At 35.7% G+C, this 17,054-nt stretch overlaps 1 protein-coding gene and 1 non-coding gene across 2 annotated transcripts; one reads left to right on the plus strand and one right to left on the minus strand.

Annotated features, from left to right (window-relative positions):
• Positions 1-1,094: 1,094 nt before the first annotated feature.
• Positions 1,095-11,407, plus strand: LOC112518001 (arogenate dehydratase/prephenate dehydratase 2, chloroplastic-like). Its single transcript, XM_025125493.1, has 12 exons — positions 1,095-1,316; positions 1,426-1,493; positions 1,736-1,828; positions 5,105-5,305; positions 5,381-5,461; positions 8,418-8,513; positions 8,592-8,669; positions 9,420-9,509; positions 9,601-9,668; positions 9,784-9,865; positions 10,371-10,450; positions 11,102-11,407. The coding sequence occupies exons 1-11, from the start codon at positions 1,130-1,132 to the stop codon at positions 10,425-10,427; spliced, it is 1,101 nt and encodes a 366-aa protein (XP_024981261.1). The 5' UTR covers positions 1,095-1,129; the 3' UTR covers positions 10,428-10,450; positions 11,102-11,407.
• Positions 11,408-16,045: 4,638 nt separating this feature from the next.
• LOC112503350 lies at positions 16,046-16,152 on the minus strand. Its single transcript, XR_003067940.1, has one exon. It is a non-coding gene; the product is annotated as a small nucleolar RNA R71 (small nucleolar RNA).
• Between the last annotated feature and the right edge of the window lie 902 nt (positions 16,153-17,054).

Consider the following 17,054-nt stretch of genomic DNA (forward strand, 5'->3'; position numbering starts at 1 on the left):
CTAATATCGATATATTTTTGTCAAATTTTTATGATATCTTCAAACATATATTTTATTCAAAAATAAAAACATCATCGCTTTCTCAAAATCACATAAAGTCATATTATAACATCAGTGAGATAAAGAATAAAATGAAATATTAAAATCACGGATGTATCTCGCTGCATTGCGCGAGTACACTTCTAGTTCTTTATAATGCTCCAATAACTTCTCTATCTCATTCTTTAAAATAAAGAATCATGGAGAAAACTTCAAGTATAAAGAATTCTCTAAAAATTCAAAAAGAAAAGAAAGAAATGAGTTTTTTTATTCATTCCACCAATGATTATTGTTTTAATATCATTTTTTTTATATATTTTAAAAAATATATTGAGATTATAAAATTATAAAATGTTTAAATAATATAAGTAATGATAAAATCTTTAAAATAGGAAAGCTATTGAAATTGATTGTAATTTAAAGATTTTCATTTTTTATTTTTTATTTTGAAATAATTATAGAGAAACAGTTGAAAATGTTCTAATTTGTCTAGCCATTAAAAAAATACGTTTTACTAAATGGATACTCACATAATGCAGCAAGATACGTCTCGAATTCTTGTTTTTCATATAATATTTTAATTCAATTTTTATTATAATTTAATTTATGTTTAATAATGAAGTAATTTATTTTTGATTTAATATTATAGTTATTTATAAAAATAATAATTAATTATTTTGTTGGAAGTCAAATTCTTATCCTAATTATATTTTAGAGTTTTTATATTTAAAATGAAATGTTTATCTTGTGTTAGATTATGTTTGTCTACGGTTAGTTACACGGATTAAAAAATGAAACTTTAATAAGTTGTACTTATGTAAAATTACTTGTAATCTTGAATTTTAAGTAATATGCATTAATAAACAGTATTTCATGTATAAAAATGATTTTTAAGAGTTTATGTCAAATATTTTATAATATAGTCCGGATTTTAAAAATATAATAAATATTGTAATGTTTAATTAAATATCAAAAAAATTTGAATTTTAATTTTTGGAAATTTTTTGAGACTATCCAATTTCATTCCTAGCATCCAGTTTCCCCTCATCTCCTCCTGTTTCATGCCCACAAAAGCTTCTAACCAACAACAATGGCGGCCTCCATACGTCGAACCCCAATAAGCCTGCCTCATAACCCTATTAGATCCACGTCAAATCCAAAGCTCCCATCCAATGCAAAATTTCCTCTCAACGTACGGCGATGTAGTACATCAGTCTCTGCTTCTTCATCATCCATTCAAGGAGGCACCAACGAAGGAAAGAGCAGTTCTCTTCCAAGTAAAATCAGCATTTTAGTTTACTTATCTTCTATTACTGTTTTCTTCTGTAACTTTCAGGCCATTTGCAAATTTATTTTCGTGATTCAGTTTAGTTTGTGGAAATTTAGGGCCTTTATCTTCCACGGATTTGACTGGATTGCCTCCAGAGGGTTCTCGACTTCGAGTTGCTTATCAGGTTAGTTATAGACGTTTGATGTGAGAAATTATTGTTTTGCTGTTATTTTTTGAGTCTATATTCTATAATTCGTGGTGTATATTTTCATACATCGGTACAAATCATTTGAGTTGGTACTAATGTCAAACAAAGCTCTTTTTTGATGTGGTGTGGTGATCTTATAAGTTATAATCCAATGCATCACAAAAGAAGCACAAACACTATGTGGAAAAGAAATTGATCTTTTTGGGGGATTTTGCCAGGGAGTTGGAGGGGCCTATAGCGAATCAGCTGCAGAGAAGGCTTACCCTAACTGTGAAGCAGTTCCTTGTGAACAATTTGAAACTGCATTCGAGGTGTGTGTAGCATTTAATTGTACCAAAAATTATTATTGTAGGTTATAGGCTTGATTGCTGCATTTTAATCAATAGTTTATTTAGAAGCTTGTGCAACTTCTCACATATTGTTAATTGTTACACGTTCTGTTGTAAAGCCATGAAGCGACTAGAAATTTTGAAATATCGGGCCGCAAAGATAAGTTCTTGAAGTACAATGAAAGAACTGAAGATCCAATCATTCATGCCATAAAATGCATGTATGTTTCTTCACTCATGGGTAGTAAATATTTAGGAGTCGAGAGAATTTTTATTTCTTAATAAAATAGTCTTAATATGGAGTGCATTAGATAGTGCTGTGGGCAAATAAATATATGAAGCCTTGGATCCTAACTCTATCTCCTAAAACTTCAAGTTTGAGAATATATATCAATCATCCCCAACATGACATGGAAAACAACAAACACTAAAAAACTAAATAATAATTTGGAAACAGACTGGAGCAGACAAGCCAAAAATACATTAGAATTAAGTTTGGATTGCTTCTTCTCACTGACTGTATTTCTCTTCTTGACGCTTCTCTAATCCTACTAAGGTGAAATTCTCATGGATTTGGGAGGCTCTCCATGAAGAACTCCTAAAAAATGTGATTGAGTGAGCAACACATTGTTGAAAGCCTAGTAGGCTGAATAGGACATGTCTAGTTGTAGCTCAAAAGAGCCAAGAGACCTCAGACATGTCAGTGTAGGATGTGTAAAATGCAGGTTTCTGCCGAGGGGACACAAATGAGATCCGCGTTGTTAGGCATGACAAGTCATAGGTGTAATGATATGTAGATTCCTCTTGCACTTGGTTCTTGATAGTTAGAAATAGACAAGATTTTTGTAATAATTTGTAGAGTCACTGCATGCTACCTGACATTGATGATGACAAATCATGATAAAAATTTGGGCTTGATACCAACTAGTTTGGGATAAGAGGCTTATCTTATGAAGGCATGTTTGTAGCAAGAATCATGTTTTCTGATTCATTGCACAACTTCTAACTGCTCAGTTATTCAACACCTACACACACTTGTAACTCATGTTTTCCAGATCAAATTCTTAAACTGTACCTCTATTTTTTATTGTTATTTACTTGAGCTGTTTGTTCATTGTTGTTGACATTTGAAGAGAGATAACTTAACCTGTGAAGAACTTAATCCATGGGAAATGTTTGGTTTGTGAAGACAACTTTAGTTTGGGACATTTAGTTGGTATGATCAATCAAATAGGTCATTTATATACTTTAGTTACTAATGTAGATAGTACTATATGCATGTAACTCAAACAGTTTGTGCTATAATGTAAAGTTGGGAATGATACTTATGCTTCAACTTTTGTCATAGGCTCAATATTCATATTGTTTCTGTTTTTCTGCACAATACTCCTTCCAACACAAGGATAGCAATGTTTGACTCCAAATGCATATTAAAACAAGTTGTTGATTATTAGGCAAATGTTCAAATACCCTGTAAACTGAATAGGAGCAAATCATGTGTATCAAAATGAATCATAGCCATTTCATGCTGATCGCAATGGGAGACTGGGCAATTTAACATGTTTCCCCCCAGAATTGAATGTACAAGTTCTTGTGGGAGGGAGATAGTAGCTTTTAACAGTGTCAAAGCTTAGAAGCCTTAGCCTTCATGGTTGACAAGTACTCAAAGTACTGCAAGTCTGCAACGAAAGTAAATAACTTTTTAAACCAACTGCACTATCATAAACTTTAACACTATTGTGTACACCTTAGGAAGCTGAATATTTACACCTAAACAAAAATCAAGACTGAAATACACTCTCAAAGTCCCTTTTCACTAATGTTTGTTACTTGCTATGCAGTTAATAGCGCGCTATAGCGCCACTATAGCGGCGAAATAGCAAATAGCGGTCCTGATCAAAATAGCGGTGCATGAATAGTGGTATATTATAGCGGTACCGCTAATAGCGGCTACTATTACCTCTATTGACTGCAATTCTGATACCAAATAGCGATCGCTATTACCGATTTTTCTTTTTTGGGCTCTTTTGGACTTCTTTTTTTAGTTTAAATTTTATTTGGGCTTTTGTGTTGTGTCATTTATGTGGGCTATTTTGGAGTCAAACTTAGGCCTGCAAACAAAAAGGAAACCAATTAAATCAACAATAGAAACAATTAGGTCAAACTTTGGTATTGATTCCAAGGCCAAAGCTCTGCTCATCGATTCCAAGTCCAAAAAGCTTGGCCAAAGCTCTGCTCATCGATTCCAAGTCCAAAAAGCTTCAACAGCTCGAGGTTTCTTCTCGATTCCGCAGTTCCACGGGTTTTCTACTGGAGTTCTCTTCTCATCTCGACAGCACAGCTCCTATTACTATGTTGCTTGTTTGGTTTGAATTGTTTGGCTTGATATGTATTAGACATACAATATTTTAAGTTATATATATATATGTTTAATTTATTTTATGAACATAATTTTTTTTACCGCTATATGACCGTGAAAACCGCTATTTCAAGTCAAGGTCCCGACCGCTATTTCTGCAATGGACTGCGTTAACTGCTTAGGTTATTTGTCCTAATTTCTCTTTTACAGCATTATATTGTTTGTCATGCTATAGAAGTTTGCTGAATTCCTGATATTTTAGAAGATTATTACTTTGTGTCGACATGGTGATAAGTAACAAAAGTATCTATGTGTCCCAACCTCAAGTCTACCAGGTTTAAATATATGATTGAAAACTTTCTGTGTGACAATCCTACTGATGATTTGCAGTCTTTAAACCATAGAGGATAAACTTAGCGTTCAGATTGAACTACAGTACCATTGGAATTGTTCCAAAAAAGGACAGGATTGGGATGTAAGTTGCAGGTTGAGACTGCTTGCATAACCTTTAGGGTTGCTAATGTATTGCTCAATGACTTTTTCCTTGAATTATTTATGTTAGATATCAACGAAAGAACATTATAGATCATAAATCTTGTCCATGTTAAAGATCTAGAGTGTGTTTTGTGCTTATGTATATGCAGTCCCAGATTATCCGATATACATTGGATTTTGGAACACGTGTGACCTTCGTAATTAGAAATAAAACCAAACCAAACGAGCCTTGTATATCCCACTCAGAGGTAGGGTCTGGGGGTTGGATGTACGCAGATCTGTCCACTACCCTGGAGAGTAGAGCGTCTGTTTCCATGACCTTCATACTTATAAGTGATGTGCAGAAAAATATATCTAGCTGGGCTAAAGGAAGTGCTTTGAACTCTTTATTATTTACACTGCAGGCTGTTGAGCGATGGCTAGTCGACCGGGCAGTTTTACCTATTGAGAATTCTCTAGGAGGTAGCATTCATAGGAATTATGACCTGTTACTTCGACACAGATTGCACATTGTTGGGGAAGTGAAACTTGCTATACGGCATTGCCTGCTAGCTAACCATTGTGTCAAAGTTGAAGATTTGAAAAGGGTTCTTAGCCATCCACAGGTATATCATCTGCCACCAGTTTATGTAATTATTTATCTCCAGGTAAACATGTTCCGTACATCAATGCTTCTGCAGGCTCTTGCACAATGCGAGAACACCTTAACAAAATTAGGTATAGTCAGAGAAGCCGTGGATGATACTGCTGGTGCTGCAAAGGTATTCACAAGCTCCTTAATTATTTTATGTTGCTAAGCAATAAGATAGCAAAAGAGATACATATGCTTTGAAAAAATAACACAAAAAGTTAGAGCTGCATTTTGACTTCAATTTACCCAACATAGTGAACAAGTCTTCTTAAAACCAGATGCTATTTAATTATGTCTCTTGCAACATGGAATTAGATTCTATATATAAAACTAATATTATAGCAACAATAAAGATAAATAATTACTATTATCATAGCGTATTGTAATGCATTTTTATTGCATGTTATTCTCTCTATTAGCCCTCCAATTATATTTAGCAGGCTATCTTTTACCTAAAGAAATAACAAGACTGGAGAAAGAACATTCAAATAAGGAATTCTGAACAATCAAGTTCCACAAGCATCAAGCATCTCCACCTTCACTAATGTTCATCATTTTTTGTTAGAAGCAGTGATACTCATTATATTAACAAGAACAATAAGTGACACTACCTTCCATTAGGTCTTGTATTGAGAGCCTCATGGCTCTCATATCATGAAGTACTGAAAAGGATGATTTCTTATTAATAGGTAATGATAATATATAGACTTAGTAATCCCTATGACTAGTAACATTTAACTCCCCATCATCATTTATCTTGTGATTGCTCAAGCATCATTCATGATTGATTGCTGTACATTTGTAAACAAGAATGCATTTCTTACTGCTAATCTTGCGGAGGAGATGTATGTGGGTCACCCTCCTTGATTTGAGGTGTAGTAGAGGCTTATAGGTTTGTTAATGAAGGAGGTCTTTCTGTGGTCTTAAGCAGGTTTCTCTTGTTTGATTTTCTTAGTCGTGTAATGCTTGTCTTCTGAGAAATTTGGATGACATGGTGTTCCTATGCATATGGACATGGTACGTAGGTTGCCCTGGTTTTTGCATATATCATGATCACCAAGAATGATAATGAGGTACTGCAACAATAAATATATTTATTTACAAAGAATCCTGGATGAAGCACTTTAGATATTTATGGGTATTGATAGTGGCTAAATCTTGTTAAACCATCTTTCTATGTGTGACGAAGTATGTAGTTACTATCTTAACCAATGGGGTGGACAATTTGAGTTGCTCTGGGTGCAATGTTCAGTACATGATATGGCAAATCCTACAACTAGAGTAATGAAAAGGTACCTGATGATAAAGCAACCATGCATATTTCCAAGAACTAGATATTTGTTGAGCGTAATCATGTTGAAGTTTATTGTTCTATATTAATGAGAATGTGGTTGGTAGTCCACGAATCTTCTATTTGTTGATCTTATCCTATGTGTAGCAAGCTGAGCATGTTTGATATATATATATATATATATATATATATTCAAACTCGAGGAATGTTAGAAATATAGCACATTTATTTTTATTTTCTGTGTTACTACGTATTTATAAATGTTTCTGCTAGAGTGTGAAGTCCAGTTTTTTTCACTTTACTCTCAGCTTGATTACAATGAATGTTACAACCTTCATTCATCATATTTTACAATTGGATGCAACTTGTACATCAGGAGGTGCTTTACTCTCTCCTATTACTGTCTCTCTTAATGGTTGCTCAACGTGGTCTGCATTTGGCTCCAAGTTGATTGTGTACCGAAGAGGCCCTCAACCGATTAAGTGATTTAGATGTCAAATTGTGTAGATTTTTATCTATACATCCATTTTACTTTATTTTTCCCAGCCAGTAAAGGTTAGTCATCAGTTAAGGGGTTAATAATGTTGGTAGTAACCAAACTCTCGGGAAGCTCATATATGCTTCAAACAACTCAATGTAAAAGCTTATGTGATGGTCATAATAAGTGAATTATTACTTCAGAATCTTTTTTACAGCCTCCTTTGTCAATGTGGGTGGCTTTGCTTCTTATAGTTATAGCATGTACTAGAAGAAGTGCCTGGGGAAACTTTTCATGGTTCTGTTGATGAGATTGCTACACTAAGTTGTTTTTTTCATTTTACCCGCTCGAGAGCAGGGCTTGCGGCCCGAGGGGGGGTTGAGATGTACACAGGTCTGTCCTCTTCCCCAACTGATAGAGCGGTTGTCTCGGCCTGATTCGACATTGTTGTTTACTCTGACCGGTCGAGGTGGTTTTAAGGATTGGAAGTGTGGGTGAATCGACATCAAATAGAGGAATTCGCTTCCTATTGAATCAAAAAATTGCCTGTCCCTATTTCTCGGAATCTTGGAAGAAAATAATCTCCTCAAAGCAGTTGATCCCATGAAGACCCCCAGCTTGTGCAACAGTGTGAGCAAAACGGGAGAGAGAAAGACAAAAGGGAGAAAGAAAGAAACGGAAAAGAAAAACAACAAACAGGAAAAGCATAATGAAACATATAGAAACTAAGGAAACACACACAACCTGCCATCTATCGACGAATCCTGAAACCTTATCTGCCAGCTCCCTAACCCTCCCCATGCCCGCCTTCAACCTCACTAAGACACTACCTTCTTCTTATCCATATTAGGTCTAGGTTCTTACTCTCTCTGTACTACGCTAGTCTTACGTCCCCAAGCACTCCTATGAGAGGTCATGCTCTTGGAAATGTCTAAGGTTGTCATGTCCATCCTCAACTGCTCATCCCACGTCCTCCTCCTCGCTCCCTCGATCATCACACCTTCCACTCTCCTCACCGGTGCCACCATTGGTCTCCTATGAACGTGACCAAACCACTGTAGTCTCTCTCCTCTCAATTTATCCGTGATAGGTGCAACTCTTAACTCCCCCAGAAGACCTCATTGGTGTCCATTCTAACATTTGACTTAATCACCTGGTTCTTATAGTTTGTAGTCCTGGACCTAGTGACATACATAAATTGTGTAAAAATATGTCCATGTTTTTAATATCTTCTTCTGTGAACCATATTAGCATATATGATAGGTTATAGTCGAGTGCCCTCTGATTTGTTTTGTGTCTTTTCCCTCCCCATGGCAGCATGTTGCTCTCCACAAACTCAAAGATACTGGTGCAGTTGCTAGTGCTGCTGCTGCTAAGATTTATGGATTAAATTTGCTTGTTCAAGATATTCAGGTAGCTCTCAAAGTTGTGGGATAAACGTGCGTTGGTTTTGGGTAATTGTAAATCACACATGGATGAATTCTTTTCCAGGATTATTCTGATAATGTCACTCGATTCTTAATGCTGGCAAGGGAACCTATAATTCCTCGCACGGATAGACCATTCAAGGTTTGCTTACTAGTGGTAGCTGAAACCTGAATATTACTCTCTCTGTCACAGTTTTATGTAGGGGTGTAAATGAGCCGTGTAGCAGGTTATTCGAGCTCGGCTTGAAAAAATAATATCAAGCTCGAGCTTGACTCGAGCTCGATTAACTTTTTCAAAGTCAGGCTTGGGCTCGAATATTTTTTCAATGTTTGGGCTCGAGCTCGATGCTTGTTTATGAGCTCAAATTCGAGATCAATTAACTCGTTTATTTACTCAAGCTCAATATTTATTTATTTTTTGATTATATAATTCGTAAACATATAAATATGTTTGGCTTGAAAAAGTGTATGCTCGAATGGCTTGGCTTGCCTCGACTCTACTCGAAGTTTAATCGAGCTTTCGAATGAGTCTAGACGAACATTGGTGTTATGAAGCTCGATTCACTAAGTTAGGCGATCTTTATTTTGTATTCGAGATCGACTCGAGCTCAACAATTATTAAGCTTGAGCTCGAGTAGCTCGTTAAAAGCTCGACTTGTTTACACCCCTTAGTTTTATGAACTGTATAATTGTTACACTCTTTAATTAACCGAATGGCAAATTTACCCTCAATGAATTTTCCCATCTCATCAACTCTTAAATATTTGTGCATCATAATTGAGGGTAGAATTAAAATATTTTGAAGGTGGACACTTATTTTGGGATGGAGGGAGTCCTATTCTGTTGCTTTACTTTCTTGTACTTACGTGTAATACACGAACTTATGTTGCAGACAAGTATTGTCTTCTCACTCGACGAGGGTCCTGGGATGCTATTCAAGGCCCTTGCAGTGTTTGCTATGAGACAAATCAATCTTACCAAGGCAGGTTCCATCCTTATGTTTTCCCTCACAATTCGTGGTTTTACTCGTAACGTCCAGCTGATTGTTCAGAATTTAATTTACCTTAAAGCAGATTGAAAGCCGTCCTCTGCAAAGGCAGGCTTTACCTGCACATAATGAGAGCACCAGTGGATTCCCTGGGTATGTATAGAAACTGCTTCTTTTTTTTTTTTTTTCTTGTTTTACAATTCAAAGTCTTTCATCTTGACCCTGCTGTTACTTTTTTTAACTGCACTTAAAATTAATTCTTATATAGGTCTTTCCCTTATCTTTTCTATGTTGACTTCCAAGCTTCCATGGCTGACCAAAGGGCCCAGAATGCTCTTTCGCATCTTAAGGTTTCATTTTGTTAACTTTAACTTGATTATTTCACTTTTTGTGCAAGCTTTATTTTTCGCACACACTTTTTTTGCAAGGGATGGTTATGTTAAGGTATAAGGTAGGGATGCATTTATAAATTAAAGCGGTGTTTGGTTAGAGGTATTAAGCAACAATCAATGGTAATGGAAATAAAAGAAACTGTTTGGTTTTATATAATATAATGAGCCCATTCCTCACAAACCCAAATTTTCATTCCAGAAAATCATTCCCATTTCCTTCTTGTCATTCTCATTCTTATTCCCCAGCTTGAACCAAACAACCTCTAAATGGTAGTGGGAGAGAGAAAAAAGATGATGTGTCTACGTCTTATTGAAAAGACATGGAGGGAATAGAGAAGGGTAATAAGAGATCTTTTTTCTCCGAGTGGGATATACTGGCACGTTTGATTTGGATTGGTTTTGTTGATTGCACTTGTTCTACACCATGAATTATTGATTTCAAGATGTCCCACATCGTTGGCAGGAGTTTGCTACTTTCTTGAGTGTTCTAGGAAGTTACCCTGAGGATATCAGCATATGACACTTCCCCAAGAACCGTATTCGGTAAGAGTTTATGTATCTAATCACACTTTTTGGCAACATTCTTTATACTCCTTCGTCCCAAAACAAGTGTCCACGTTTCTATTCTGGTTTGTTCTAAAATAAGTGTTTACTTTCCAATTTTACCCGTAACTATGAGATGGAGAAATTAATTACTTTCTTTATTATAAAGGTAAAATTGTTGTTTAGTTAATTAAAAAATATAATAACTACACATTTGTAAAACAATGTGCTTTTTTTTTTATAGTGGACATTTTATTTTGGGACAGAAGGAGTAATGTATATTATGAGATCTTGGCTTTCAAACTGCGGATCTTTTCTTTGTGATACTTTTTAGGTGTGATTTTGTATTACTATAGTAGGGGAAGATTCAAATAAGAAAGGCAAAAAGGCTGAGAACATAAGAATAAATGATTCATATGTGAATCTTTGGTAAACCCCAAAAAATCAATATAGAGATGCATATGTGAATCCACATTTGCCTACCTACTTTTTGACCAATTACTCACATGAAAATGCACATGCGAACTCACATAACCTTTTACCAATGATTCACATATAAATCATTTACTTTTACGTTCTCGATCATTTTGCCTTTCTTATTTGAACCTCCATGAGCTATAGTAATATATAAATACTTCTTTTTTCATCTAGGCCTATACTCGTGACTCCCATTCGGAAAAACGGAGAATTTGCAGGAAGGGAAATGTGAGCAAAAATCGTTCGTAAAGGGTATATGATGAAAAATGTTATGTTATAACGATGTATTTGAAACTTGTACAGCCCCAAATTAAATGTAAGTTTCTGATAGGAAAAGCTGCTGATGTTGCATTAATTTGTTTTGGTTTGATCAACTCTTTTCTTATGATGGAGAAAGAAAATAGGGTAGACATGAAATGACCATTGGTTTGTGCATCTCTGAATATGCCCATTTTTTTACAGTTAAAGAGATTTGCATGATAGATACTTTTGTGTGATTGATGATTGGAAAGAGGATGTATTTTTTGAGTTGGACTGAATCATTTGGGCATGAATGAAGGTCTAGAAACCGGTTAAGGCTCGGATCCAGATACAGGTCGGTTACATTTGGATCGGTCCTTGACGGATTGGTCCTCGATTTCAAATAACTTGGTTAAGAAATCGGTTAATGTTAACCGAATCTTTTTAAAATGTTATTTCAATATTATTTGGTGTTCTAATTTTCTTTTGTATTCCATATCATTTTCGTCTTGAACTTTGAAACATGCCATTGAAAGACTAATGGAACAAAGATGGGTTGTTAAGAACGAAGAGGAAGTAGGATGGTAGTTGGTTAAATCTAGTATGGATCGTTTATGAACAGTATTTGGAGTCCTTGACCCTATATTAGGGAGCGTTTGCTTTGATGAAGTGAATTTGAGGGATTTGGATTTTGTGGAGGGATTCGGGTCTAGAAGGATCTAGAATGTTTAATTTGTTTTGTTTGTAGGATTTAGAATCAAATTGAATTCAATTTTTTATAAATAGTTTATAAAAATAATTAAATTAAATTATATTTTTATTTATTGATTATTATAAAATAAATGAATTTTTTACACATTTTAAAAAATTATTACATACAAGTTCTACGAAATCCCGTGACATAACAGTCACCCATGTAGGATCTCAACATCTTATGTTTGTGGGATTTTAATAAAATCACGGGATTTCAAATCTAAGAAAATTTTCAAACCAAACATGAGATTGAAATGAAATATAATTACAAATCCTTGTTTGTACTCGTTGTTACCTAGTCTAGGACCTGTATATGTGCACAATAGCATTCTCTACAAGCCTACAAGCTTAGATCCCTCCAAATCTAATCCAATCATACAAACCAAATAGGCCAATAGGGTTTTTCTTATTGGAAATCTTTAGGAAAAAGAATCAAGTTCGTCATAGTGATCAGCTTGACGCACTCTTCGTTCAACCCTTTGAGCGATCATATTATTTCGTGTTTAATCGTCTTTGTATTCCTTGTTGTCCATAATATTTCTATTTCTCAAAAGGTGTCAACATATCGATCCTGAACGGACATTAGTTCTCAAATGGGGTCCTTCGTTTCTTGACCATATCGACCATGGTAGAAAAACACTCATTTACCACATTACAAATTGGCAATATTATCGATCGAAAAAAAAAGCACAATGCAAAAATTTGCATGCTACTTAAGACAGAGGAAATTCCTTGTTAAAACGATATGTGGAAAGGTCTTGTATTGCAACGAAACCACTACGGATTTGTATCAAATGTGAATTGGTTGAAGTAGAATGAGTTGGAGTTATGATGCAGTGTTAAAATCCAAGTATGCCAACAAAGTTGGTCATTTAAGAATGACAAACTCCGCTTTAACCAATATACAAACAAGTCATTATCCCTTTAGAATAGAAACATTAATATGTGGAAAATGACACATAATTATCTTATGAAGTTTAGAGCGCTCCACACAATTTAAAACAGTCATATCTTTATGTAATGTTGTTATTGGGTTATACACCAATAGGAACAATGATAAAACACACAATTGGACATGAGAACGAGACCCGTCCCGTGGGAGAACATGATGTACTCTTCCCGATCGGGACCGGGGATTCCTACAAAATCAGGGACCGATCAGGGATGGGGATCAAAGATTGTCCAAGCAGCCAGTAAGAAACTTGCCTAAACCATTATTGTTGTAATTCGTTACAAATTGGTTATATGATTTGGGCAAACAATTTAGGAAAAAACCGGCTGCTAATTTTTTTCCAAGTGGAAAACCAAGACGGCTCAAACGATCAACATATCCCCTCATTTTTAAAGCATGGGGACTGATCGATGACCCCTCGGACATCTAGCAAGCAGCCAATGTCCTAACAATGTCAAACCTTTCCTGTGATGCTTGCTTCTCAAACATAGTTTTTGGGAGAGACAATCATACCCCATACATCCAAATCCTCATGATCCTGTAACATCTCGGGCTCATAGATGCAAGTATTAAGCAACCAGCGTCCATTGTATTGCTTTTAAACTTATCACAAGCAACACGAGTTCAGTAGAAGCGTTTCTAGCAGGAGTGTTTGGAGGGAGAGCCTCACGAACATACAATTTATTTTCTTGTCTACGGACGACCCTTAGTAAGTGAAACTGTTCTTAGAAATTAGTATCGTTCAATTTTTTCCTTGTCGAGGATAGAGCGTAGGTTAAAGTTTAAGTTGGTTATTGCGGTGTTTGTTGTGTTAGTTGCCATCTATAAAAAAAACTTCAATTTTAATATACGTTTAAACATGATCTCAATTTTATGAATTAATCCTTAAAATTCATTTGTGATTGAGCCAAGATCCATATTTCACCAAACTCATGAAAGGCCAATGATAACTCTTATTTTGTGAGAGTTATTTGTTTTTCAATACCCCTATTTTATTGTGTCTTTGATACCCATTTTGCTCCTATCCTGTATTTTTGGTCCAAAATATGTTAAGAGGTGATGAAAGGTCAAGAATTTAATTATTTTCTAAAAAAACTCATTGCTGTTGGTAAACTGCCCACTTTCTGCTCACATTCATCCTATGGCGTATTTTCATTAAGTCGGATTTGAACAAAATTCAAATACTAACTCTCTTGGGTATTAATGAGATTTAATTCTGAGTTCAGATCCGAAAATCTTGAGTTACTTGGAAGAATGAGCCTGGTTGAGTTATAAAATACCAATAAAGTACTCCTACCATTATTTTAATAAAAAAATCTTCCTTACCTTTTTATTATTTTAATGGTTAGGTAGCTTTACCTTTTGCAACCTTTCAAGAAAAAGTGACTAGGCCTGAAAAAGTAGACATGTGGTGATTGGAGGTCCTTACATTTTAGACGATGAAGACTTTCTTCCTTTAGGCGAAAAGTTTGTCCGGTCCTCACTTCTTCCTATATATTGAAGCTTTTCTCTCCTTTGGAAGACATCCAACTCATCAACAATTTAGCTAAGCAACCTTGGAGCATTCTCTCAAACTCGACAGTAGTAGAGCAAGTTTAATTTATGCTTGTAATTTTATTTTCGTACTTAGTTTTTAATTCTCGCTACTGTGTATTGTATGCCCTCTGTGGGCAACAATTTAAGTATTATTTTCAGTTCAAGTATTTCTTATGCATTTTTCTTCTTTTGTTTCCTCTATGTGTTCTAATTTTATAATGAGCTAAGCACCCCTTTGGGTGTGGGTGTAAGTCAAACTTAAGAATTTGAAGGCGTACTTGGGTGTTGCCAATTTTATTAATTCTTAAGCTTGGTCATTTAAGTCGGGACTTAAGCTCAACGCAGATAAGCTGATCACTTTGAAGTGTTAATATTATATCATTGATCCAGAGATGGGCGGATTTGAAATACGGCTTAGATGATGCACAAAGATTTGAGAGAGTCTTTGATAATCACGCAGAGATGCAGGTTTTGCATGTTTTTAGCTAATGTTCAGATATTAGTCGAGTTTATATTACAATACGTTGTGAGTATAAATCTTCAGGCTAGTGTAACCAGATATCTTTTTATCTATTAGCTAATTCGGCAAGTCTAAGATTGATAAAACTGGACGCTTTGTGGGCACTCTATGGGCACACTATATAAAAATTCACTTTCGAGAGATAGGAGTTCTTATATAAGTCCCATGAGTTTCTGACCAAACTGTTCCTGCAATATTCTTAAGTAAAGCTTACACCCATACTCGTCTTTTAATATTAAAGGTTTATTTCATATTTTAACGCTTTGCACCAATCAAAACTCAAATATTTTCTCAACCTGAAGCATGTTCAAGAACTTCATGAAAGTCTCTGATTCTCAGTAAGTCCAGTCCCTGTGGAAACGATCTTGATACTATACCACTCAATTACTTGAAGCGATCATAGTGTCGGCGTGCACTTGCACCACCACTTTGGGGGCATTGTGCCCACTGTGTGCATACTTACGATTTTAGCACATCAAGTTTTTGGCGCCGCTGCTGGGGACTGGCGTAATTTTTATCTTGAGATATTGATTTTCATTAGAGCCTTGGTCATTTGTTTCATTCGTTGTTCTTGTGTTGTATGCCACGGCTACAACACGACGATCTTTTACCTCTTGATCTTGAGTTAGAAAGAACCATTAGGAGACGGAGAAGAGGTAGAAACAATCGGTGAAATCTCACTCTAAACCGTACCATGGGGGATAATCCACCTCCTCAGGAAGCCATGGTTAATATTGTTGATGACAAAAATAGAGGCATACAGGACTACGCAACGCCCGAATTTGGTCAATTGGCCTCGGGAATTGGTAGGCCCGAAATGACAGCAACATCTTTTGAACCCAAACCGGTTATGTTTCAAATGATTTCCGCWATGGGTCAGTTTGGGAGATTATCTTCGGAAGATCCGCACTCTCATTTGAAATCTTTTATTGAAATGACGGATCATTTTAAGATTCCCGGAATAACACAAGAGGCCTTACGCTTGACGCTTTTCCTTTACACATTGAAGAATAGAGCTAGAGCATGGCTAAATTCCCAACCACCAAACTCGATCCTTACTTAGAACGATTTGGCGGAAAAATTTCTAAAAAAATACTTTCCTCCGACGAGGAATGTAAAATTTAGAAATGAAATTATGACGTTTCGCCAAGAAGAAGATGAAGCGGTATCGGATACATGAGAGAGATTCAAGGACCTTCTTCGGAAATGTCCTCACCACGGAATCCCTCATTGTATTATATTGGAAACCTTTTATAATGGACTTTCCAGTGCCGCTAAGATTATTCTTGACGCAACGGCCGCTGGCGCTTTCACAGCTAAAGCCTACAACGAGGGGTATGACATTTTGGAACAAATTTCTAATAATAATAGTGTGGTCTAACCCTCGTGCTATTATTTCTAAATCTGCCTCGGGAATTCATGAGCTTGATGTCATTTCTTCTTTAAATGCTCAAATTGTTGCTTTAACTAATTTGGTTAAAAACATTTTAAATTTGAATGGGGAAAAGAGTCAAGTACAATCCGTAATGTCCAATTCTTCCATGACCGAATCTTGTGTTTTCTGTGGTGAAAGTCATTCTTATGAGTTTTACCCTGGAAACCCCGTTTCGGTAAATTATGTTGGGAACCATACAAGAAATAGCTCATTTTCTCCTACGTACAATCCAAATTGAAGAAATCATCCGAATTATTCATGGGCCAGAAATCCGGGACTTCAACCCCCGGGGCAACTCAAGTCCAAAACCAGCCTTCAAATCCCCCGGGATTTCATCAAGGTGGTCATCACATGTACTAAAATGGACAATCTTCACAATCACATGCACCTAGGCAACAAAATGCATCGGAGGGTAATGGTTCACTCGAATATTTACTCAAAGGTTTTATAAACCAAACCAATGCCACCGTGAGGAATTTTGAGACCCAACTTGGCCAATTTGCCGCCGATCTCAATAATAGACCTTAAGGAACTTTGCCTAGTGACACGAAAACACCTAAGGAACATGTTAAGGCTGTGACTTTAAGAAGTGATAAGAACTTGGGAGACATCGAAATTTCCAGTTCTGTTTCCTACAACTGAAGTAACACAGAATCCTGTTTCTGTTCCAGAAATAGCAGATTTGCCCAGT

This window comes from Cynara cardunculus, assembly GCF_001531365.2.
Source record: "Cynara cardunculus var. scolymus isolate 2C chromosome LG 1, CcrdV1, whole genome shotgun sequence".
In the NCBI taxonomy this organism is placed as follows: Eukaryota; Viridiplantae; Streptophyta; class Magnoliopsida; order Asterales; family Asteraceae; genus Cynara; species Cynara cardunculus.